General features: G+C 50.8%; 1 protein-coding gene across 2 annotated transcripts in view; it reads right to left on the bottom strand.

Moving 5' to 3' along the window:
* Positions 1-10,320: 10,320 nt before the first annotated feature.
* LOC127468438 (uncharacterized) overlaps positions 10,321-26,160 on the bottom strand; it is a 114,909-nt gene continuing 99,069 nt past the window's right edge. For both annotated transcript variants that reach the window (XM_051781593.1, XM_051781594.1), the window contains exon 2: positions 10,321-13,402. In XM_051781593.1, the coding sequence (XP_051637553.1) occupies positions 11,060-12,103 (1,044 nt within the window). In that variant the 5' untranslated portion in view covers positions 12,104-13,402 and the 3' untranslated portion in view covers positions 10,321-11,059. The remainder of the gene's footprint in view (positions 13,403-26,160) is intronic.

Below are 26,160 nucleotides of genomic sequence, written 5' to 3'. Positions count from 1 at the left end.
ATTGTAAGAATGGTTCCCGGGCACCTGGATGCATAGTGGTGTATTTTGTTTCGGGCTCTGCCAACCTTGCAGTCTGCACTAATGTTTGCTGGTTTATGATTTTTACTTGCTCTAAAACTAGTGGTCTCCTGCGCAGCTTACACAGCTAAGGAACAACAGCAGTGGAAAAACTCCACCTGAGACTTAACTTGCATAAATTTCATACAAGGCTGTAATAGAATATTAAATTTTTGTAAGAATTTCTTATTTAACTTCAGTTCAGATCATACAGCTAGCCGGACAGGGCTAGTCTAGAAATAACTAAAACCTCATCACTCACGGTGGGAATTTGAAGAATTCATATACCATTCAGAATAAGGATTCACTATGGTTCAACAGAATCATGTTACACATCTCTAAAATCTTAACACCGGCAGAAGGTATTTTTAAGTTTACACAGTCACACATTCATGTAGTTTTTCTCTTTCACACCACATTCAGGTGGCCACCTCAAACATGCTCCTCAATCACACCCATTTTCAAGTAGTCATTGGCTGTGCGCTTCTTATCAGTTTCATAATTCAAAGGAAATTTATGGCATAGCCGTCATCAGCAATCTGCAAATCCTGCATAACTCTCTATGTAAAAGACAGATACAGCAAGAAAGAACAGAATATTATCTTGGAAATCTTCAACCCTTCTCAGAGAGCAATGATATTCTGTCATAAAGGCAATAAAACTACTTTTGCAGGGGGCAAGACTATATCCCCTTCTGTCTCATCGTTCCGTCTCCAAATCTTCTACCTGCACCCTGCCCCTGGGGGAAACAGCCAAATTTCATGTAAGAGATGCGAAATAGCAAGCTATAGGAAATTCTTAATAACCTTCTGTAATATGCAAAAGGCTAAGCACGGATGTTGCATTATTTCTAATCTTGCTTCAAAGGATTTTTCGTCAGTCTCCCTTTCTGTTTTTGAAGAAAACATTTGAGAATGCCATGAGCACACTGCATGCGTAACACCTATTGCTGTAAAAACAATGCAATCTTATCTGATTTATAAGTTGGGATATTGTTAATTTTAAGTTGTTTTTTCTCTTTTCCATTTTTTCTGTGTTTTACCGTCTTTGCCTCCCCCACGCCCCTCATTGCCGAAGGACGAAGGAGAGGGAGGAGGGACCGGGCTCACCCAAAGAAAATCAGCAGAAGGAACTTAACTTAATCACAGAGTCTGCTTAAGAAAAGACAAAAACATAGGAGAGGGAGAGAACAGCTGCAAACAGTTTCAGAGAGGGGGTGATTGGTCTAACGGGGAAAAGGAGAAACAGCTTTCCCTGTCCTCCACCTGCACCCCTCAAGGCTTTTGCTACCATCATTAACTCTAGGAAGAGGAGCGGCACCAGGGAAAAAACACTCGCTGCAAAGAAGGGAAGGGGAACGCACACCCCCCAGGACCATGGCTGTCAGCAGTGCGGGGGACACAGAGCCCCCCCGTTGCTTGCAGCACCCGGAACCGCTGGCGTGCATGCACGCAGGCGCACCGCTCCGCACAGGCGCCACGACCACCGCCACTGCTCCGCTGCCCGGCGCCGCCCCGTAGACACCCGCCACAGGCGGACAGACCCGGCACCAGCACAGGTTCACTCGGCACGGCGGCATAAGCACACAGTGCCGTGAACACAGCCACAAACGCGCAGCGCAGTCCCGCAGTACAGTTCAGATGAAAAGCTGGAAATGTCTTAAGGTGGAACTCAGTCATAGTGCTCGTAAAGTTCATCTCTGGTCTATCAGCAGTACTTTCACACTGCAGCCGTCATCTCCGATCGTCCTGGATATGCACTGCCGAGATGCTAGCACCGCGTTCATGTTGGTAGGGCCGCTCGGTTGTCCCCGGCTCCGATCCGTGATTTCTTGTCCCGCTCCGTCTCCCTTCAACTCCGCTCAACTCCCTTTTTACACGATTTCTCTGTATGATGGTATCTAGTAGCATTCTAATGTCCTCATACTGTGCTCTAATGCCTTTTACTATTCCAGATAACAATCGCCAAGTTGTAAGGAGGGAAGCAGCAACTTTTTCTCCCTTAGAGGCAGCAGTAAAGAGCTTATCACTAAGTTCTTTCCAAGTAGAGATAGTAAAGGCAGTTACAGTGTTCGCTTCATATCCCTGGCCCTTACATGAAAGCAGCATCTGCCGCAAAGCCAGTTCGTCTAATTTTTCTTCCTTTTTTAAGCAGGATAGACTTCCATATAGATGCAACATTAGATCCCTTTTGTTCTCGGTGGCTCACCTGTCCAGGCGTCTTGTCTGGTTGGCCTGGCAGTTTCTCCACTTCTGTCATGTTACATTGAGCTCCGTGACCCTTGCGGTCGAGCCATCTGGCAAGTGATTTTGCCAATTTTTTATCTAAGGGGTGACCGTGTTCTATACAAATTTTTGGGAGGTTGAGAGTGTGAGTCCCATGTTGATGTTAGTCGGGTCTCAACAACAGTCTCTTGATGGAAAGTCCTCCCTTTGGTGTTCTGCCGGGCTGTGGGTGTTAGGGTAGGGTGAGGAATGTCCTCAGCAGTTCACCTGTCTGGTGCGTCGACCCGTGCAGCTACCGCTGAACCCACAGCTGTCCGTTCTGCTGAGGAGGACCGGCGGGGACGATCGCCTCTCCTGGCGTCGCCTGAACCCAGGTGAGGACACAGGAGTTCTCTCAATATGAGAGTCCTCAACTGTGCCCAACGTTGGGCGCCACTTGCCATGGTCCAGGGGGATGGGAAATGGGACCGAGCACTGCAATAACGGTTCTTGGCACAGTCGAGGGTTCGTGCAGCAATGCCACTTTATTCAGGGACAACAGGGTTTTAAATAAGGTAAGTCTGAGGGGAGGATTCTGAACTGGGGAGGAGCATGGAACTGACAACTCAGGGAAAAGTGTGATAGGGAGACAGGGAAAAGGCGGGTGGAACTTCGAAGTCTCCAGGAGAAAGGGCCAATGGGAGCTCTCTTTGCACTGCAGCAAACTGTAGCCAATCAGTGGCAGAGGAGCGGGAAAGCAGGGGAGGACAGGGTGACAAACAACTTTGGGCGGGAAAATCTGAGGGAGAAAGGGGAACAATATGGAGGTATAACAAACTTCAAAAAAATTCAACAGTAAACTGGGGTACATAAAACTCCATGACAATACAGCAATAAACTGGGGTAAAACTGGGGAACAACTGTCAGTCCGGTGGATGAATTGTCCAGTGTATAAAAGTCCATCTAGTTCCCATAGATGCTTCTCCATGCCACATATCTTTCCCAATTGGTTTTTTCTTCCACCACACCCTGCTACATGCAAACATAACAAACGACAGCATCAGCAGATGTCTTTCCATTCCTCTTTCCCTTCCCATTCTCCATTCCTCTTCTATTCCCATTCCCACAGCCAACACACTATTTCACTTCTCACTTTAACAAAGCTCTTTTCTCCTTCAAGCCCCTCAAAGGCGCCAAGGCCACATAGGAGGCCACACACAAACAGTACTCCTCTTCCCACTTGACTACACCTTCTCCCTCACTGTTCTACAGGGAACACCAGGAATCTGCTCGCAGAGGCCTCTCGTTTCCCATCAGTAGCTCAGCACAAGGAGTTAAAGGAGCTCAAGCCTTAGGCCACAAGAGCTGACAGCGAGGAAACTTTGGGAGCAAACTAATGCTGCTAACACGGACCCAGCTGAATCCAGCACACAATCACAGAATCCAAGAGTCCTTCAGCTTGGAAAAGACCTCCAAGCTCACTGAGTCTTGTGCAGCCCCTCCCCGACCGCCTGCAGGGACTGGATGATGCTTTGCACAAGCACCAAAAGGAATGTTGTGAAAGCCATGGCCTGCAGGAGGACACAGAGAAGGGCTTGGTGGGGGCTGGGAAGGAGGGAGCTGGCGCTGGGAGAGCTGGGATGGAGCCTCGGGGATGTGGCGCAGCAAGGACAGGGGCCCAGGCAACTGGCAGGTGGCAAGGCCTCACCCCCTGCCCCAGCAGCAGCACTGGGCCCTGCCCAAGACGCTCCTGCCAGGGGCTGGGCCCTGCAGGCAGGGGCAGAACCCACTCCCTGGGACGGTCTTGCTGCCCCAGCGCTCGTCTGGCCCAGCCTCGCCCCTGTGTGCATGCTCCCCACAGTACAGGCTGCACTGGGCAGCATCCCCTGATGGGCCCTGCAGAGCTGCCCCACGGGGACACTTCCCTTTTATGTCACAGGTGCCACAGCCTGTCCCAGCCAGCCCTGCCCATTGTCCCCACCCCGGCTCAGTGACTCACAGTGGCCCCTGGCAACCAAAGAACCAAAGCCCCACACCCCCAGAGTGCAGCCCTACCCATGTGCAAGGGGCCCCCAAAGGGTTCCCTGCACAAAGCAGCCCCTCCAAACCCTTGTCAGATAGAAAACTGGGGGACGTGACCCTTGGATGCTTTTAGTACAGAGATACAAGCTTTTCTTGAATAATGGAGGGGGGCACTTTTTTATTATTCATATTTACAGTTATCCATTTGGGGACAGGATGTCCTACAGGCTAATGTGGTGTCACATTTGGAGTGAAAAGTACTTTTCAAAGAAACCCAGGGTGCATGGGTGATGCAGAGGAAGCTGCCAAGTCACCCAATGTGAAGCTCAACACTGCTTTGCAACAGCACTGCCCTTTCACACACATCTTTGGCAAAGACAAAGATGTCAGGCTTTAGTTTCTAAATCAGTAACACTTGACAAGACTTCTTTATGAACTGACAGCAAGAGAACTTAGGAGTAGCTTAGGGTTGGCAAGTGTAGGAGCCAAGAAGAGAAGGGCTGATGGGTATGTCATGAACACTGACAGCTGAATGGTCATGGAGCTGACCAAGGATTGCCAGACACAAAAGACATCACCTGCTGGACTTGGCCCAAACACCAGCCCCCTCCTCTCCCTTCTCAACCACTCAACCACAGCCTGCACACACCCACACCTGCCAGGGCCAACTGGCTGTTTCTCTTCTCTTTTCTGCCTGGGGGCGAAGGAAGAAGGACAGGAAGGGCATTTGCCTTTGGGCCAGAGGGAAGGGGAAGGAGATCCCCCCAAATCCATCCCTGGCAGGATGGGGGCTGGAGGAGACATTGGGGGACCCCCAAGAATATTTTCGAGGGGAAGAAAGGATGGGGGCACCCACAGGGGGTTGGGGGGGGGAGGGTCCCAGGAATCTTGTGGTGGGACACTGGGGAGTTCCCAGTAGTTTCTTGGCGGGGTGGACCCCCAGCAGTCCGGGGTGGAAAAATGGACGGAGGAATCCGCCGTAAAGGGTTGGTGACACCCAAAAGACTCTAGGAGGGGGTCGGGAGGGACCCCGGAGTCCTGAAGAGTGTTTGAGGGTCCCCAAGAGGGTGTCTGGGGGTCTGAGGTGGTCCCAGGAGATTTTCAAGGGTTAAGGGGATGCACAGGAGATTTGGGGGAGGAGGGGGAAAGGCGGAGGGTCCCCAGGACTCTTGGGGGGGATCTGCGCGGTTCCCGAGAGTCTTGGGGGAGATTGGGAGGGGTCACCAGGAGCCCCCGGACCCCCTGAACTCACCCCACACCACCATGGCCTCGTTGGGGCCGCACGTGAAAAACAGCGCGGCGGGGGGAGACCCTGGGGCCGGGATCGATCGGGACCAATCGGGTTCAATCCCGAACCTCCCCTCCCCCGCCATCACCGCCCTACTCCCGGCAGCCCCCGCGGAAGTTTCGACGTTCTATCGGATGACTCACCGGCACAGGGACAGGGGTCCAGCAGAATTTGGCAATGACGTCATTCCAGCAGAGCCGTTCTATTGGCTGCTCATCAGAGGTATCATGCAAGTTAAAAGCCTGAAAAGTCTCCTAGAATGCATAAATCATTAACCATTTCAGTCTCTGACAATTGGTCTACACAGTGACTGTAAACTATGCCCAAAGCCTGTTCCCTAACCTTAGAAGAGAGACTGCAACCCTCGAGATGTTGGAGGCTCGAGGCATGGTCCGTGACACTAATCATGGCTATAACTCATAACTTCTTGGAGTATGGGGACTTCCCTCCTTCACCCCCGGCAGATCAAGGCCACCACTTCAACTGACAGACATGGAAGCATCGTTGGACCCCGTGGGCGGTGACTATATACATCTGTCCACCCTCAGCTTTTCTTTCTCTTACTCTCCCTTGCTCTTATCCTGCCTTTCTCTCCCCTATGCATTTTCTTTCCCCCCCCCAAAGGTTATCTCTGTGTCACATTGTGGTATGACAGCACCCAAACTGCTAGCATGCCTGTTGATACAGAATTGTTAAAATAAACCTTACCAGTATATGTTTTCAGACACCGATTATTTAGTGTCGTTTCACTTTAATCCACCCCAAGGGAATTATTAATAAAAACCTGAGTTACCCCCTCTCCCCTTTTCCTGGGGCGGGTTGTAACACCAATCAGCACTGACTCCGCCCAGTAGGCGGAGCCAGTGACGCAGAACAATCAACACGGACTCCACCTCCTGACTCCACCCAGTGGGCGGGGCCAGTGCTCTATAGAAGCAGAGTACATACTGGACGGCGGTGGGTATTCTGCCAGACACGCAACAGAACAGCAACAGCAAAAGCAGAGACCCAAGAGAAAAAGTAAAAGGTTCTGACAGCGGTGGGCACTGAATGGGGCTTATAGCCCGAGAGGGGTTTACTGGGCACCACTGCGTTCCTGGAATGGGGTAAACCCGCGATAGTTAGATCGCGCATTGAGACAGATTCTGACTAACCCTAACCCTAACCCCAACCCTAACCCCTAACCCTTACCCTAACCCTAACCTTAACCCTAACCCAAACCCTAACCCTAACCCTAACCCTAACCCTAACCCTAACCCTAACCCCAACCCTAAACCCTAACCCCAACCCTAACCCGTACCCTAACCCTAACCCTAACCCTAGTAGCTTGCAGTCTCTTTTTTAAAGTTAGGGTTAGGGAACTGGTTCTGTGCATAGCTTGCAGTCTCTTTTTTAAGGTTAAGGTTAGGGAACAGGGTTTGCACATAGCTTGCATTCGCTTTTTTAGGATTAGGGTCAGGGAATCGGGTTTGCGCATAGCTTGCAGTCTCTTTTTTAAGGTTGGGGTTAGGGAAGAGGGTTTGCGCATAACTTGCAGTCTCGTTTTTAGGGTTAGGGTTAGGGAAAAATATTTGCGCATAGTTTGCATTCTAACTTTTAAGGTTAGGGTTAGGGAAAAAGGTTTGCGCATAGCTTGCAGTCTCTTGGTTAGGGTTAGGGTTAGGGAACAGGGTTTGCGCATAGCTTCCAGTCTCTCTTTTAATGTTGGGGTTAGGGGACAGTGCTCTATAGAACCAGAGTACATACTGGACGGCGGTGGGTATTCTGCCAGACACGCAACAGAACAGCAACAGCAAAAGCAGAGACTCAAGAGAAAAAGCAAAAGATTCTGACAGCGGTGGGCAATGAATCGGGCTTATAGTCTGAGAGGGGCTTATTGGGCACCGCTGCGTGTCCGGAATGGGCTAAAACCGCGATTGTTAGATCGCGCACTGAGACAAATTCTTCCTAACCCTAACCCTTACCCATACCCCTAACCCTAACCCTTACCCTAACCCTAACAGTAACCCTGTCTTTTGCTAACCCTAACCCTAACCCTAACCCTAACTTTTGCTAACTCTAACTCTAACCCTAAATTTCCTAACCCTAACCCTAACCCTTTCTAACCCTAACCCTTTCTAACCCTAACCCTAACTCAAAACCTAACCCTAACCCTAACTTTAAACCCTAACCCTAAACCCTAACCCTAACCCTAACACTAAACCCTAAACCAAAAGGAAACTTCCTTTGCTATGCCTACTGGGCGGAGTCAGTGCTGATTGGTGTTACAACCCGCCCCAGGAAAAGGGGAGAGGGGGTAACTCAGGTTTTTATTAATAATTCCCTTGGGGTGGATTAAAGTGAAACGACACTAAATAATCGGTGTCTGAAAACATATACTGGCAAGGTTTATTTTAACAATTCTGTATCAACAGGCATGCTAGCAGTTTGGGAGTTGGGCTATCAGTTGGGAGGCATGGCTGAAAACAGGAAACAACAGCCCTAATTCCCAGGAAAGAAAGCCTGGAAGCTTTGGCTTTGTGGTGCAGTTGGTGGGCCACACTGGGCACTCCATGGGCAGGCAGCAAGTGTTTTCTGGATCTGGGAGTCAATCTGGGGGCCTCGGAGTGTTTGAGGGGAAGTTGGGAGTGTTCTGTGGGACCAGGATGGGATTTGAGGGCTCCTGGAGGGGTTGGGACGGGTGTATACTGCCGGCATCGTCTAGTATTGATGGGGGTAATCAGTGAGCTGACTGTTTCATAATCATCCAAATTTTAACATACAATATGATTATTAGAATAAAAAGCAAAAAGGTAATATCAACAAAACAGTAACAGGGTGAAGCTCTTGGTTGAAGACTGGTTTCTTCTTTTTCTCCAGTGATTTTAATTCTTTTTCGTCTGGGTTTTAATCCCATCTTTGGCATTTTGCTGCCAACATTTTGTCCCCATATCCATTGGAAATTGTATTAACTGTTGATGAGAACAAAGTGGAATCCCAAGGTATGTGATATATTGATAGGATTTCACTGGTTGGCTTTTAATTTGTCCACGTTTATCGCCATAATGCTTCTGCTCTTTAACCACTTGAATCAGAATGAATTGAGTTGTTTTCTGGGTCGGGTTCTCTTTTTGAGTCCAAGGTTTTTTAGTGGATTCAGTATCAGGCACAAAGGAAATTGAGGGAGGTAAAGAATAATCTTCCCTTTGTTCATTATCACAGGGATCACTCAGTCTATTTTCATTAATGTGAGGAAAGCTGGGAGACTCTAGAAACATCAGTTGAACTTCAAATTCTCCTTGTTTCTTTCTCTCCTGAGACTTAGAATCGGGGTTCTCTGTGGTTTCCCAAGTCTCAATGCCAGGGTAAGACACTGGTTTATGAAGTTGCCTGACCAAACCAGGAGCCTGTTTTTTTAGCAACAGTTTTCTCTCCGCACTCTGGCGCAACAAGACTTTGAAGGTGGTCAACCTCAGTTTGAAGCAGCTCGTTTTTAGCAACAAGTTTATCCGATTTTTCTCCTGTTTCCCTCTCAAAGGCTAACGATGACTTCAGCACCACATTTTCTGATTTCAAAGCAGTAGATCCAACATCAGAAATCCATTCATGACTTCCCTGTCAGCACTCCATCCAAATGTCTGTGCTCTCACTTTGACCTGAGAGAAACCGCAGGCAGGTGGAAAAGGGCAGATAAAGAAAAAACAGATGGGTCCAGCAGAAGTGATGCTGCTTCTGTCAAAAGCAGAGCAGAGACCGAAAGCACTTTAGGAAGTTGCTTACAGAAGCACTTGTGCATTCCAAGTTACAGCTCAGGAGTCTCAGTGACTTGTCCAACATGAGAGTTTCTTTTCCATTTCTCAACCCCCAGATTCCTCAGGAGTAGGAAACTGGAAACACTGACTGAGAAAAGCTCCATTCCTTCCTAATAATTGTGCTTTGCCCTTCCCATTTGACAGTGCTCTTGGAAATGTGCTGCTGTGATCTGGATCTGGGAGCAGCCCTGACCTCCCAGAGCACTCATCCAATGGCAGGAAGACCCCACCTGGCTCCTGCTGGGGTTCTTGCCACCACGACCCAGTATGGGTCAATGGAATGGGGAGCAGGGCGGTGGGACCAGTAAGGACCAGTTAAGGGGGTTGGGGGCACTTCAGCATCTCCATCAAGGTCAGACCAGTACAGAGCAGCATAGACCAGTATAGATCGGTATAGACCAGTATAAACCAGTATGGACCAGTATAGACCAATATGGGTCACTGGAATGGGGAATGGGGCAGTGGGACCGATAAGGACCAGTTAAGGGGTTTGGGGGCACTTCAGCATCTCCATCAAGGTCAGACCATTATAGACCAGTATAGACCAGTATAGACCAGTATAGACCAGTATAGACCAGTAAAAAACCAGTACGGACCAGTATGGACCAGTATGGACCAGTACAGGTCACTAGAACAGCGAGCAGGGTGGTGGGACCAGTAAGGACCAGTTAAGGGGGTTGGGGGCACTTCAGCATCTCCATCAAGGTCAGACCAGTACAGACCGGTACAAACCAGTATGGACCAGTATAGACCAGTATAAACCAGGGTAGAGCAGTATAAACCGATATAAACCAGTACGGGTCACTGAAACAGGGAATGGGGTGGTGGGATCAGTAAGGACCAGTTAAGGCGGTTGGGGGCGCTTCATCATCTCCGTCAAGGTCAGACCAATACAGACCAGTATAAACCAGTATAGACCAGTATGGACTGGTATAGACCGGTTGTACTGGTTTAAAAGTTAACCAGTAGGGGGAATGAACCCAACTCAAAGGAGAGATTATAAGTCAGAATAACAATTTATTAAAATAATACAGTAAGTACAATAATACAAACAAACAATTGGTCTCAACCCACAAAAACCCAAATGTATAACCCAGTACCCTGGGGCCTGAACAAAGTGGTGTTCCTTGGGCCCCGTTTGAGTCCAAAGTAAAGGGAGAGGGGAAGAACCTGCTGGTGGGAGAGCTGCTGCAGTCTGGCCGGAACTGGTGATCGCAGTCCAGTGGTGGTCTAAGTCTGGTTGAGAGCGATGAGATGCAGCCGTCCTCTGGATCCCACGAGTGGGTTGAAAAATGTTCCAAAACTCCAAGATTATATATCCTCCAGTTCAGGCAGGAATGCTTGGTACTCCCCTCAGGGTGGGGAGTTTCACAAAGGGTGTGAGGACAGAAACATCCTCCTATCTCACAGGCCTCTTAACACCTAGTTTATAGCCTGAGGAGTCAGGCTCTATGGGCAGAGGGTGCGAATAGTCTATTGACAACAATAGTCTAGTTTCTGGGAAATGACATGGAAGGCTATAGAATACAGTTTTGGGTTACACCCACCATGATGAACTGATCTCAGCTGTCCTAACTAGGACATTATCCACCCCTTATTCTATGCCATCCATGTCATGCCCAAATTAACCCCCTTTAAAAAACTATATCCCTTTAAAACTATATACATCTATCTATCTATATATATACAATGAAACATTACAGACCATTCTCACTCAAAATTAGGTCCCCTTGTGGTACACAACGTGTCTCCCCATCTTTTTGCATTACCCACCAGGTGGAACCAGGTCCCTGAGCAAAAACAATCCCTCGGATGGGTTTGCCTTTGCTTGAGGTGGGACTAATCCAAACAGTCTTCCCTAACATTCCTCTCATATGTACCACGGGGACTTTATCTCCATCTACAGTATGCAAAAGTTCTGATTGGGCAGGGTCAGCTCGATTGATGGAACCTCGGGTGTTGACCAACCAGGTGGCCTTTGCTAAATGCAGCTCCCAGTGTTTGAGAGTCTCCCCACACAGTGCCTTCAGAGTGGTTTTCAGCAGTCCGTTGCACCGCTCAACTTTTCCAGCAGCTGGTGCATGGTAGGGGATATGATACACCCACTCAATGCCGTGCTCTTTGGCCCAGGTGTCTACGAGGCCATTCTTGAAATGGGTCCCATTATCAGACTCAATTCTCTCCGGGGTGCCGTGTCGCCACAGGACTTGTTTTTCAAGGCCCAGGATGGTATTCCGGGCAGTGGCATGAGGCACGGGGTATGTCTCCAACCATCCAGTGCTTCCTTCTACCATGGTCAGTACGTAGTGCTTGCCTTGGCGGGTTTTGGGGAGCGTGATGTAGTCAATTTGCCAGGCTTCCCCATACCTGTACTTCGACCACCGTCCACCATACCATAGAGGCTTCACCCGCTTGGCCTGCTTGATGGCAGCACATGTCTCACAGTCATGGATGACCTGTGAGACAATGTCCTTGGTTAAGTCCACCCCTCGGTCACGAGCCCATCTGTATGTTGCATCTCTCCCCTGGTGACCGGAGGCGTCATGGGCCCATCGAACCAGAAATAATTCTCCTTTGTGCTGCCAATCCAGATCTACCTGAGAGACTTTAATCCTGGCAGCTCGGTCCGCCTGCTCGTTGTTACGATGCTCCTCATTAGCCCGTTTCTTGCCTACATGAGCGTCTACGTGACGGACCTTCACACTCAGCTTCTCTACCCGGCCAGCGATGTCCTGCCACATCTCCGCCGCCCAGATGGGTTTCCCTTGGCGCTACCAGTTGGCCTTTTTCCATCGCTCCAGCCATCCCCACAGAACATTGGCCACCATCCATGAGTCAGTGTAGAGATAGAGTCTTGGCCACTTCTCTCGTTCAGCTATATCCAAAGCCAACTGAACGGCTTTAAGCTCTGCAAACTGACTTGACCCACCTTGTCCTTCGGTCGCTTCTGCAACTCGCCGTGTGGGACTCCATACAGCTGCCTTCCATTTTCGGTTTGTCCCTACAATGCGGCAGGAGCCATCCGTGAAGAGCACATATCGCCTTTCATCTGCGGGTAGCTTGTCATATGGTGGGGCCTCCTCAGCCCGTGTCACCTTCTCCTCCTCTTCTTCAGAGGATAGTCCGAAACTCTCACCTTCGGGCCAATTGGTGATAATTTCCAGAATCCCAGGGCGATTAGGATTCCCTATCCGGGTTCGCTGCGTGATCAGAGCCATCCACTTACTCCATGTGGCATCGGTGGCATGATGTGTGGAAGGAACTCTTCCCTTGAACATCCAGCCCAGCACTGGTAGTCGGGGTGCCAGGAGGAGCTGCGCTTCGGTGCCGATTACTTCTGAGGCAGCTCGAACTCCTTCATAGGCAGCCAGGATCTCTTTCTCAGTTGGTGTATAGCTGGCTTCAGATCCTTTGTATCCCCGACTCCAGAATCCCAGCGGTCGTCCTCGGGTCTCCCCAGGCACTTTCTGCCAGAGGCTCCAAGAAGGGCCATTCTCCCCGGCTGCGGTGTAGAGCACGTTCTTAACGTCCTGTCCTGTCCTTACTGGCCCAAGGGCTACCGCATGGGCAATCTCCTGTTTAATTTGTTCAAAGGCTTGTTGTTGTTCGGGGCCCCACTGGAAATCATTTTTCTTCCGTGTCACAAGGTAGAGAGGGCTTACAATCTGACTATACTCGGGGATATGCATCCTCCAAAAGCCCACAGCGCCCAGGAAAGCCTGTGTTTCCTTCTTGCTGGTTGGTGGGGACATGGCTGCTATTTTGTTAATCACCTCCATTGGAATTAGGCGGCGTCCATCTTGCCACTTCACTCCTAGGAACTGAATTTCCTGAGCAGGTCCCTTGACCTTACTCCGTTTAATGGCAAAACCGGCTCTTAGGAGAATCTGGATTATCTTCTCTCCTTTCTCGAAGACTTCGCCCGCTGTGTTCCCCCATACAATGATGTCATCAATGTACTGTAGGTGCTCTGGAGCCTCACCCTTTTCCAGTGCAGTCTGGATCAGTCCATGGCAAATGCTGGGACTATGTTTCCACCCCTGAGGCAGTTAATTCCAGGTGTACTGCACACCTCTCCAAGTGAAAGCAAATTGTGGTCTGCACTCCGCTGCCAAAGGAATGGAGAAAAAGGCATTGGCTATGTCAATGGTGGCATACCACTTGGCTTCCTTGGACTCCAGCTCATACTGGAGCTCCAGCATGTCCGGCACAGCAGCACTCAGGAGGGGTGTGACTTCATTGAGTCCATGGTAATCCACCGTCAGCCTCCACTCTCCGCTGGACTTACGCACTGGCCATATAGGGCTATTAAAGGGTGAGCGAGTCTTGCTGACCACCCCCTGGGTCTCCAGTTCACGGATCATCTTTTGTATAGGGGTCACAGAGTCTCGGTCGGTGCGGTATTGCCGACGGTGCACTGTTGCTGTGGCTATCGGTACCAGTTGTTCTTCAACCTTCAGCAGTCCCACAGCAGAGGGGTCCTCTGAGAGACCAGGCAAGGTGTTCAACTGTCTAATTTCCTCCGTCTCCACAACAACTATGCCAAAAGCCCAACGAAGTCCTTTTGGGTCTTTGAAATACCCACTCCTCAGGTAATCTATGCCAAGGATACACGGGGCCTCTGGACCAGTCACGATGGGGTGTCTGTGCCATTCCTTCCCAGTCAGGCTCACTTCAGCTTCCAGTACAGTCAGCTGTTGGGATCCCCCTGTCACCCCAGAAATGGAGATGGATTCTGCCCCTACGTATCTTGATGGCATTAATGTACATTGTGCGCCAGTGTCCACTAAAGCCTTATATCTTTGTGGCTCTGATGTGCCAGGCCACCGAATCCACACAGTCCAATAGACTCGATTGTCCCTCTCCTCTACCTGGCTAGAGGCAGGGCACCCCTAGTCCTGGTCATGGTACTCATTGTGCTCTTCTTGTGGGTATGACCTGGAGGTCCCTTCAAGAGGATCATTCCTGTACCGTCTGGAGTCTTGCCCACGAGAGACTGGAGCAACGTTTACCCTTGAAGAGTTCTTTATGGTATTTGTTCCTCTTTTCAGTTCACGTACCCGGGCTGCTAAGGAAGAGGTGGGTTTCCCATCCCACTTCCTCATATCCTCTCCGTGCTCACGGAGGTAAAACCATAGATCGCCACGTGGAGTGTACCTTCTCTCCTTAGCTGGGGGACGCTGGCTCCTGATAGCAGAGACTCTTGTTTGTCCTGGCGAGATATGGGAAATCCCTTCCTTAATTTCTTCTCTTAGCTTCTGGTGTCCCTCTTCAATTTTCTCTTCCAGGTTTCGGACGTGTTCAGCCAGTTTGGTTTCCACAGTTGAGACGTGGGCTCGTAATGGGGCGGTGACAGTGTCTTCATAAATCCTGAGTTTGCTAACCAATGCTCCCACCTTGTCCTCTCCCTCCCTCCATTGCAGCGTTGCTAAGTAGCGGGAATACATTTCTGGCCCGAGTCGTGCAAACTTTAACCACATTTGGGAGGTGCACTGTACACCATCTGGACTCTTAGGGAATCTTTCATCCTCTGAAAAGATTATCTCCAGTACAGCTAACTCCCTTAAGCACCGGATACCTTGTTCCATCGTGTTCCACTGTCCTTGCTGTACGTGGAGGTCCTCCTTGCAAAGGTATCTCTCTCTCACACTGGACAACAGTCGCCGCCAGAGGCTGAGAGTTTCCTGCCTCCTTCCAATCCCCTGATCAATGACTACATCTCGAGACAGGGATCCCAGCTGTCTGGCTTCACTCCCATCTAGGATCGTATCGTTAGCTGCGGCATCCCAGATTCGGAGCAGCCAGGTCAGAATGGACTCGTTCGCCTGTCGTGTGAACTCTCTCCGGAGCTCACGTAGCTCACCCAGGGATAGGGACCGAGTGATTATTTCTGGTTCTGTCTCCTCCGGTGGATGTGAAGGTCCCGCCTCTTCATCATCATTTGCTATGCGAACTGATTTAGTCTTTGATTTCCTTTTCTGGACAGGGGCGACTGCTATTGGTTTTGCTTGTTCTTCTGGCTCCTCGATGGTTTGTGTGGACACGGTGCTGGTTGGTTCATTTCTTTCTCCCTCTGACTCAGCTGTGGTTTGGGTGGACGTGGTGCTTGTGGATTTGGTCCTTCTCTCCTCCCCCTGACAGTGCTGTACTATGTCAAGTAGTGCCCGGTAGGCAGTGGCCAGGGCCCAGCAGGTTGCTGTGAGCTGGCCATCTCTGGAGCTGCCAGAGCATTTTTCCTTCACCAGTCTTATCATGCTAACAGGATCCTGCAGTTGTTCAGGGGTGAATTTCCAGATCATTGGAGGAGAAAACTTTTCCAAATACTGGCTGATGTCCTCCCACTTCCCGTGCCACTCAGCATTATCTGCTCCCAGGGCAGGTGTCCAAACAACCTCCCTAAAAGGCACTTTTCTGACCCTAAACATGGTGTACACAGTACAGAGCAGACAGAGCAACACTAACAATAACATTATACTGTCCTTAACATCAAAAGGGAACTCAGTATTTTCAAAAACTGTTGTAGCAGGTCTGAAGGGGAAGAAGGAGGTGAGAGGCTGGAAACCATCCACCCCTGTTCCCCCAAAAAGCTGGGTACGATTTTTAATGAGGCCCCAGAGGTAGCAACCCAAACCAGGACAGGCAAACAGGACTGAATACACATTTACAATGAAACTCATTGCTTCTGATGTTAGAATGACATAAACATAATATACTAATAAAACAATTTGGATCCCTCTCCCTGGTCTTAAAGAGAGCATCAAAACAGGCAAATAATACCCCATCTGTGGAAATATGAACAGGCTCAAATACAACATCCATGTGAGTGCATCAAACAACATGGTGATCAGGGAGTTTCTATATTCAAATAGACAAATGCTTAAAATGAAATTGTGATTCTGACTTCTCTCTCTCTGCCCGACGTTTGGGCGCCAAAATGTACTGGTTTAAAAGTTAACCAGCAGGGGGAATGAACCCAACTCAAAGGAGAGATTATAAGTCAGAATAACAATTTATTAAAATAATACAGTAAGTACAATAATACAAACAAACAATTGGTCTCAACCCACAAAAACCCAAATGTATAACCCAGTACCCTGGGGCCTGAACAAAGTGGTGTTCCTTGGGCCCCGTTTGAGTCCAAAGTAAAGGGAGAGGGGAAGAACCTGCTGGTGGGAGAGCTGCTGCAGTCTGGCCGGAACTGGTGATCGCAGTCCAGTGGTGGTCTAAGTCTGGTTGAGAGCGATGAGATGCAGCCGTCCTCTGGATCCCACGAGTGGGTTGAAAAATGTTCCAAAACTCCAAGATTATATATCCTCCAGTTCAGGCAGGAATGCTTGGTACTCCCCTCAGGGTGGGGAGTTTCACAAAGGGTGTGAGGACAGAAACATCCTCCTATCTCACAGGCCTCTTAACACCTAGTTTATAGCCTGAGGAGTCAGGCTCTATGGGCAGAGGGTGCGAATAGTCTATTGACAACAATAGTCTAGTTTCTGGGAAATGACATGGAAGGCTATAGAATACAGTTTTGGGTTACACCCACCATGATGAACTGATCTCAGCTGTCCTAACTAGGACACCGGTATAGACCAGTATAAACCAGTACAGACCGGTACGGGTCATTGGAATGGGGAATGGGGCAGTGGGACCAGTAAGGACCAGTTAAGGGGCTTGGGGGCACTTCAGCATCTCCATCAAGGTCAGAGCAGTACAGACCAGTATAAACCAGGGTAGAGCAGTATAAACCAGTATAAACCAGTATGGGTCCCTGGAACAGGGAATGGGGTGGTGGGACCTGTAAGGACCAGTTAAGGGGGTTGGGGGCACTTCAGCATCTCCATCAAGGTCAGGTCAGTATAAACCAGTATAGACCCGTATAGACCAGTATGGACCAGTATAAACCAGTATAAACCAGTATGGACCAGCACAGGTGACTGGAACGGGGAATGGGGCGGTGGGACCAGTAAGGACCAGTTAAGGGGGTTGGGGGCACTTCAGCATCTCCGTCAACGTCAGACCAGTACAGACCAGTATAGACCAGTATAGATTAGTATAAACCAGTATGGACCAGTATAGACCAATATAAACCAGTACGGGTCACTGGAACACGGAATGGGGTGGTGGGACCAGTAAGGACCAGTTAAAGGGGTTGGGAGCACTTCAGCATCTCCATCAAGGTCAGACCAGTACAGACCAGTATAAACCAGGATAGACCAGTATAAACCAGTATGGACCAGTACGGCTCACTGGAACGCGGAATGGGGTGGTGGGACCAGTAAGGACCAGTTAAGGCAGAACTCAGCTGGGACTTAGTGGTTTGGGGGTGGGCGTGTCCCTTCTTTAGGTGGGCGTGGTCTCTCCCTGGTGGGCGTGTCCCATCCCAAGGTGGCCATAGCCTCTGCAAGTGGGCGTGTCTTTTGCATCCTCTCCCCCTCCCTGAACTGGGAGCTCAACTGGGACTTACTGGGTTTTGGGTGGGCGTGTCCCCTCCCAATGATGGACCCACTTTCAGCCCCTTCCCCCACCTTTAAGGGCCCCCCCAAAGCCCCTCCCCCCCCCTTCCTGCACCTCCCCAACCCTCAGAGTCCCTCCTGTCCCTCCCCCACCCTCAGGGTCCCTTCCTTCCCCTCCCCCCAGTGAACCTCCTACACCTCCCCCACTCTCAGGAGCCCTCCCTGCCCCTCCCCCACCTTCAGGGGCCCTCAGGACCCCTCCCCCAACCTCAGAGACTCTCCTGTCCCTCCCCCACCGTCGGGGAACTTCCTACCCTTCCCCCACCCTTAGGGACCCTCAGGGCCCCTCCTTCACTTTCGGGGTCCCTCCCTGCCCCTCCCCAACCCTCAGGACCCTCCTGCCCCTCCCCCCACCTCGGGGTCCCTCCTGCCCTTCCCCCACCCTCAGGGACCCGCCTACCCCTCCCCCACCCTCAGGGACGATCCTGCCCTTCCCCCACCCTCAGGGAACCTCCTGCCCTTCCCCCACGCTCAAGGACCATCCTGCTCCATCCCCACCCTCAGTGTTCCCTCCTTCCCCTCCCTCCCCCACTGGGGCCGTTACTGGTCCCTTACTGGTCTGTACTGGGAAGGGAGAGGGGAGGGGCAGCCCCCTCGAGGCCCCTCCCCCCAGTGACATCACCGGGTCCCAAAAATAGCCCCGGGGGCCCAAACTGGAGGGGGGACCTGGAGCCGCTCCCAGTGTGACCAGTTCAGGTACTGGGAGGGACTGGGAGGGAACTGGGAGGGACTGGGAGGGACTGGGAGGGGGCAGGGCTTCCCCCCCTCCCCCCCCTTTGTGTCCTTGGGGTGACTTTGGGGAGGGAGGGGGATGGGCCGCTCCCAGTGGCTCCCAGTAGCTCCCAGTAACCCCAGTAATGCCTCCGGTATCTCCAGTGACCCCCCCAGTAACCCCAGTGACCCCCCCAGTAGCTCCTAGTAGCTCCCAGTAACCCCAGTGACCCCCCCAGTAGCCCCCAGTAACTCCCAGTAATCCTAGTGTCCATCCCAGTAACTCCCAGTAACCCCAGTGTCCACCCCAGTAGCTCCCAGTAACTCCCAGTAAGCCCCCCAGTAGCTCCCAGTAACTCCCAGTAACCCCAGTGACCCTCCCAGTAGCTCCCAGTAACCCCACTATCCATCCCAGTAACCCCAGTGACCCTCCCAGTAGCTCCCAGTAACTCCAGTGTCCATCCCAGTAACCCCAGTGACCTCCGCAGTAGCTTCCAGTAGCTCCCAGTAACTCCCAGTGTCCCCCCCAGTGCCTCCCAGTATGTCCCAGTTTAACCCAGTTCCCCCCCCCCCCGTGGGCCCTGGGCCGGGTGGGGGAGGGGCGGGTTCACATTTCCATGGCAACATCCCTTTCCCTCTGGCCCAGTTTCTCCCAGTTCCTCCCAGTTTAACCCAGTTTTTCCACATTTTTCCCCATTTTTCCACATTTCCCCCCATTTTCCCCATTTTTCCCAGATTTTCCCCCATTTTTCCAGATTTTCCTGAATTTTTCTCCATTTCCCCCCCATTTTCCAGATTTTTCCCAATTTTCCTACATTTTCCCAGATTTTTTCCCATTTTGTCCAGATTTTCCCAGATTTTCCCCCCATTTTCCCAGATTTTTCCCCATTTTTTCCACATTTTTCCCACATTTTCACACATTTTCACACATTTTTCGCCAGATTTTCCCAGATTTTTTTCCCCATTTTTTCCACATTTTCCCCGATTTTTCTCACATTTTTCCCAGATTTACACAGATTTTTTTCCCCCATTTTCCTGGATTTTTCCCAGAATTTCCCATATTTTCCCCATTTTTCCAAAATTTTTTTTATTTTTCCCCATTTTTCCCCATTTCCTGGATTTTCTCCCATTTTTTCCACATTTTCCCAGATTTTTCCTCATTTTTCCCAGATTTTCCCAGATTTTTCCCCATTTTTCCCAGATTTTCCCAAGATTTTTTCCCATTTTTTTAAATCTTTCCCCATTTTTCCCCATTTTCTGGGATTTTTTCCCATTTTTCTCCATTTCCCCCCATTTTCCCCAGAATTTCCAGCATTTCCCCCCAGTTTGTCCCCATTTTCCCAGATTTCTCCCAGATTTTCCCAGATTTTTCCCTATTTTTTCCCCATTTTCCCGGATTTTTCCCAGATTTTTCCTCCACTTTTCCCAGAATTTCCCACATTTTCCCAGATTTTTCCCACATTTTTTCCCATTTTTCCCACATTTTCTCAGATTTTTCTCCAGATTTTCTTCCAGATTTCCTTCCAGAATTTCCCAGATTTTCCCACATTTTCCCAGATTTTCCCCCATTTTTCTTGATTTTTCCCGATTTTCCCCATTTTTCCAGATTTTTTCCCATTTTTTCCCATTTTCACACATTTTTCCTCATTTTCCCCCATTTTCACGGATTTCTCCTCATTTCCCCCATTTTCCCACAGTTTTTCCCAATTTTTTCACATTTTCCCAGATTTTTCCCCATTTTCCCCATTTTCCCCAGATTTTTCCCCATTTCGCCCCCATTTTATCGGATTTTTCCCATTTTCCCCCATTTTCCCAAATTTTTCCCACATTTTCCCAGATTTTCTCCCTATTTCCCCAGATTTTCCCTCATTTTTCCAATTTTTCCCAGATTTTTTCCCAATTATTTTCCCCATTTTCCCAGATTTCCCCCCTTTTTTTCCCCACATTTCCCCGGATTTTTTCCCAATTTCCCCCCATTTTCCATGATTTTTCCCACATTTTTTCCACATTTTCCCAGATTTTTCCTCATTTTCCCCCATTTTTCCCAGATTTTTCCCCATTTTTCTCAGATACTTTTCCCCCATATTTCCAGATTTTCCCAGAATATTCCCCATTTTCCCCCCATTTTTTCCCTATTTTCCCAGATTTTTCCCATTTTTTCCCCTTTCCCCCCATTTATTCCACATTTTTCCCAGATTTTCTCCCATTTTCCCCAGAATTTCCCAGGTTTTTTCCCAACTTTTCCCCATTTTCCCAGTTTTTTCCCAATTTTTTCCCCATTTTCCCGGATTTTTTCTCGATTTCCCCCCATTTTCCCAGATTTTCCCCCCATTTTTCCCACATTTTCCCACATTTTCACACATTTTTCCCCATTTTCCCCCCTTTTTTTCCTCATTTTTCCATATTTTCCCATATTTTTCCCCATTTTCCCCAGAATTTCCCACATTTTCCCCCATTTTTCCCCATTTCCCCGGATTTTTCTCACATTTTTCCCAGAATTTTCCGCAATTTCCCCATTTTCCCACATTTTCCCAGATTTTTCACCATTTTCCTGATTCCCCCCCATTTTTCCCACATTTTCACAGATTTTTCTCCAGATTTTCCCCACATTTTTCCCCCATTTCCCCACATTTTCTTGGATTTTTGGGTCCCCAGTTTTCCAAATTTCCCAAATTTCCCCAGTGGGAAAAAATGGGGGGAAAAAACCAGGAATTTTGGGGAAAATGGGGAAAAATTGGGGAAAAAAGTGGGAAATTTGGTGAACACGAATGAAAAATTGGGAAAAATGGGGGGAAATTTGAGAAAAAAGTGGGAAATTTGGGGAAAATTGATAAAAATGGGGAAAAATGGGGGGAAATTTAGGAAAACAGTGGGAAAATCTGGGAAAATGTGGACAAAGGGGGGAAATTTTGGGGAAAAAGTCAGAAATTTGGGGAAATGGGGGATTTTGAGGGGAAATGGAGGGAAAATGGGAAAAAAAGTAAGAAATTTGGGGAAAAGGGGTGAAAAATCAGGAGAAATGGGGGATAATTGGGAAAAATTAGGGGAAATTTAGGGAAAAATTGGGAAAAAATGGCGGAATTTGGGGAAAATGGGGAAATTTGGGAAAAATGGGGTGAATTGAGAAAAAAATGGGGGAATTTGGGTAAAATTGGATAAAAAATTAGGGAAAGTTGGGAAAAATGGGGGGAAATTTGGGGAAAATGGGAAAAAATGGGGGAAATTTGGGAACAATGGAAGGAATTTGGAAAAAAATGGGGAAAAATTGAGAAAAATGGGGAAATTTGGGAAAAATGGGGGAAATGAGGGGAAAATTGGGGAAAGAGGGGGAAATATGGGAGAAATGGATGAAAAACTGGGAAAAATGAGGGGAAATTTGGGAAAAACTTGGGTGCCCCCACCAGGTTCGGCCCCGCCATGGCCCCGATAGCCCCGGGATCAGGTGAGACCCCTACCCCATGCCCTGACCCCTCCCCCTCCCTGAGGTCACTGCCCTGACCCCCCGAGTCCAGGCTGTGACCCCTCCCCCACCCCATGGCCCCTCCCACACTTTATGGCCCCTTCCCCATTCTGTGGCCCGTACCCCATTCTGTAGCCCCTACCCCACTCTGTGACCCCTCTCCCACTTCATGACCCCTCCCCCACTCTCTGACCCCTCCCCCACTCTCTGACCCCTCCCCCACTCTGTGGCTCCTCATCCGCTTTATGGCCCCTCCCCCACTCTCAGACCCTTCCCCCACTTTATGGCCCCTCCCCCACTCTGTGGCTCCTCCCCCACTCTGTGACCCCTCCCCCATTCTGTGACACCTCTCCCACTCTGTGGCCCCTCCCGCACTTTACGGCCTCTCCCCCACTCTGTGACCCCTCCCCCACCGACAGCTTCTCCCTGCAGAGAGAACAGCCAACACACTATTTCACTTCTCACTTTAACAAAGCTCTTTTCTCCTTCAAGCCCCTCAAAGGCGCCAAGGCCACATAGGAGGCCACACACAAACAGTACTCCTCTTCCCACTTGACTACACCTTCTCCCTCACTGTTCTACAGGGAACACCAGGAATCTGCTCGCAGAGGCCTCTCGTTTCCCATCAGTAGCTCAGCACAAGGAGCTAAAGGAGCTCAAGCCTTAGGCCACAAGAGCTGACAGCGAGGAAACTTTGGGAGCAAACTAATGCTGCTAACACGGACCCAGCTGAATCCAGCACACAATCACAGAATCCAAGAGTCCTTCAGCTTGGAAAAGACCTCCAAGCTCACTGAGTCTTGTGCAGCCCCTCCCCGACCGCCTGCAGGGACTGGATGATGCTTTGCACAAGCACCAAAAGGAATGTTGTGAAAGCCATGGCCTGCAGGAGGACACAGAGAAGGGCTTGGTTGGGGCTGGGAAGGAGGGAGCTGGCGCTGGGGGAGCGGGGATGGAGCCTCGGGGATGTGGTGCAGCAAGGACAGGGGCCCAGGCAGCTGGCAGGCGGCAAGGTCTCACCCCCTGCCCCAGCAGCAGCACTGGGCCCTGCCCAAGGCGCTCCTGCCAGGGGCTGGGCCCTGCAGGCAGGGGCAGAACCCACTCCCTGGGGCGGCCTTGCTGCCCCGGCCCTCGTCCAGCCCAGCCTCTCCCTGTGTGCGTGCTCCCCACAGCACAGGCTGCACTGGGCAGCATCCCCTGATGGGCCCTGCAGAGCTGCCCCACAGGGACACTTCCCTTTTATGTCACAGGTGCCACAGCCTGTCCCAGCCAGCCCTGCCCATTGTCCCCACCCCGGCTCAGTGACTCACAGTGGCCCCTGGCAACCAAAGAACCAAAGCCCCACACCCCCAGAGTGCAGCCCTACCCATGTGCAAGGGGCCCCCAAAGGGTTCCCTGCACAAAGCAGCCCCTCCAAACCCTTGTCAGATAGAAAACTGGGGGACATGACCCTTGGATGCTTTCAGTACAGAGATACAAGCTTTTCTTGAATAATGGAGGGGGTCACTTTTTTATTATTAATATTTACAGTTATCCATTTGGGGACAGGATGTCCTACAGGCTAATGTGGTGTCACATTTGGAGTGAAAAGAACTTTTCAAAGAAACCCAGGGTGCATGGGTGATGCAGGGGAAGCTGCCAAGTCACCCAATGTGAAGCTCAACACTGCTTTGCAACAGCACTGCCCTTTCACACACATCTTTGGCAAAGACAAAGATGTCAGGCTTTAGTTTCTAAATCAGTAACACTTGACAAGACCTCTTTAGGAACTGACAGCAAGAGAACTTAGGAGCAGCTTAGGGTTGGCAAGTGTAGGAGCCAAGAAGAGAAGGGCTGATGGGTATGTCATGAACACTGACAGCTGGATGGTCGTGGAGCTGACCAAGGACTGCCAGATAGAAAAGACATCACCTGCTGGACTTGGCCCAAACACCAGCCCCCTCCTCTCCCTTCTCAACCACTCAACCACAGCCTGCACACACCCACACCTGCCAGGGCCAACTGGCTGTTTCTCTTCTCTTTTCTGCCTGGGGGCGAAGGAAGAAGGACAGGAAGGGCATTTGCCTTTGGGCCAGAGGGAAGGGGAAGGAGATCCCCCCAAATCCATCCCTGGCAGGATGGGGGCTGGAGGAGACATTGGGGGACCCCCAAGAATATTTTCGAGGGGAAGAAAGGATGGGGGCACCCACAGGGGGTTGGGGCGGGGAGGGACCCAGGAATCTCGTGGTGGGACACTGGGGAGTTCCCAGTAGTTTCTTGGGGGGGGGGACCCCCAGCAGTCCGGGGTGGAAAAATGGACGGAGGAATCCGCCGTAAAGGGTCGGTGACACCCAAAAGACTCTAGGAGGGGGTCAGGAGGGGCCCCGGAGTCCTGAAGAGTGTTTGGGGGTCCCCAGGAGGGAGTCTGGGGGTCTGAGGTGGTCCCAGGAGATTTTCAAGGGTTAAGGGGATGCACAGGAGATTTGGGGGAGGAGGGGGAAAGGCGGAGGGTCCCCAGGACTCTTGGGGGGAATCTGGGCAGTTCCCGAGAGTCTTGGGGGATATTCAGAGGGGTCACCCGGAGCCCCCGGACCCCCTGAACTCACCCCACACCACCATGGCCTCGTTGGGGCCGCACGTGAAAAACAGCGCGGCGGGGGGAGACCCCGGGGCCGGGATCGATCGGGACCAATCGGGTTCAATCCCGATCCTCCTCTCCCCCACCATCACCGCACCGCTCCCGGTAGCCCCCGCGGAAGTTTCAGCGTTCTATTGGGTGACTCACCGGCACAAGGACAGGGGCCCAGCAGAATTTGGCAATGACGTCATTCCAGCAGAGCCATTCTATTGGCTGTGACCAACGAGGGAGCCCCAAAACCTGTTCATGGCCTGGGGGGGAAGGACAACCGGCACGGTCGGGAACGGGGGTGCAGAGGGTGTTCAAGTGCCCAGGAAAGTGGCAAAAAACTTTCCCCTCTCCCTCCCAGTGCCCCCTCAGCCCATCCCAGTGTCTCCCCTCTCCCCCAGTGCCCTCTCAGCCCATCCCGGTCTCTCCCCTGCTCTCCCAGTGCCCCCGTCCATCGAGGTCCCAGCCCAGCCCTGCCCCCTGCTCTGCTCCGGCCTGGATTTCTCCCCTGCAGGGGCAGCTGAGGTGGCTCCAGGGCGGGCGGGAGCTTTCGGGGCAGGGGGTGGCTCCTGACATGCTGCTGGAACCGCCCCTGCCTGGGCGGGCCCGTTAGCCTGGGGCACCTCCTCACCCGAGCCTGGGGGACGGGCCGGCAACTGGGAGGGGCTTTGGGAAGGAATGGGAAGGCTGAGAAGGGCTTGGAGGTCGTGGGGGTAACTGGGAAAGTGTTTGGGGGTGTTTGGGGGTTTGGGAGGGAGGTTGGGGAGATTGGGGCAGCTGTGAGGGGTTTTGGGGAATCGTCGGGGATGTGGGAAGGAACTGGGAGAGAGTTTGGGGGCATACTCAAGGGGAAGGGGGCAACTAGGAGAGGGTTTGAAAGGTCGTGGGAGGGCTGGAGGTAACTGGGAGGGGTTTGGGGGCATCTTGTGGGTTTTTGTGGGTCTGGGAGGCAGTCTGGGGGCCTCGGAGGGTTTAAGGGGAAGTTGGGAGTGTCCTGTGGGACCGGGATGGGATTTGAGGGTTCCTGGAGGGGCTGGGAGGGCTTTATGCCTTTATACTGCGGGCATTGTCTAGTATTGATGGGGGTAATCCGTGAGTTGACTGTTTCATAATCATCCAAATTTTAACAAGACTTTGAAGGTGGTCAACCTCAGTTTGAAGCAGCTCATTTTTAGCAACAAATTTATCCGATTTTTCTCCTGTTTCCCTCTCAAAGGCTAACGATGACTTCAACACCACATTTTCTGATTTCAAAACAGTAGACTTAACATCAGAAATCCATTCATGACTTCCCTGTCACCACTCCATCCGAATGTCTGTGCACTCACTGTGGCCTGAGAGAAACCTGCCTGTTTGCAGCGCACTGACTGGGCAACTTTTCTTTTTGCAGGTGGAAAAGGGTAGATAAAGAAAAAACAGATGGGTCCAGCAGAAGTGATGCTGCTTCTGTCAAAAGCAGAGCAGAGGCCGAAAGCACTTTAGGAAGTTGCTTACAGAAGCACTTGTGCATTC

Source organism: Manacus candei, unplaced genomic scaffold, assembly GCF_025592945.1.
Source record: "Manacus candei isolate 608988 ecotype Guabito, Panama unplaced genomic scaffold, ASM2559294v1 h1tg000015l, whole genome shotgun sequence".
Lineage (NCBI taxonomy): Eukaryota > Metazoa > Chordata > Aves > Passeriformes > Pipridae > Manacus > Manacus candei.
Note: the sequence above shows the minus strand (reverse complement) of the source record. Positions and strands in the feature narration are given on the sequence as shown.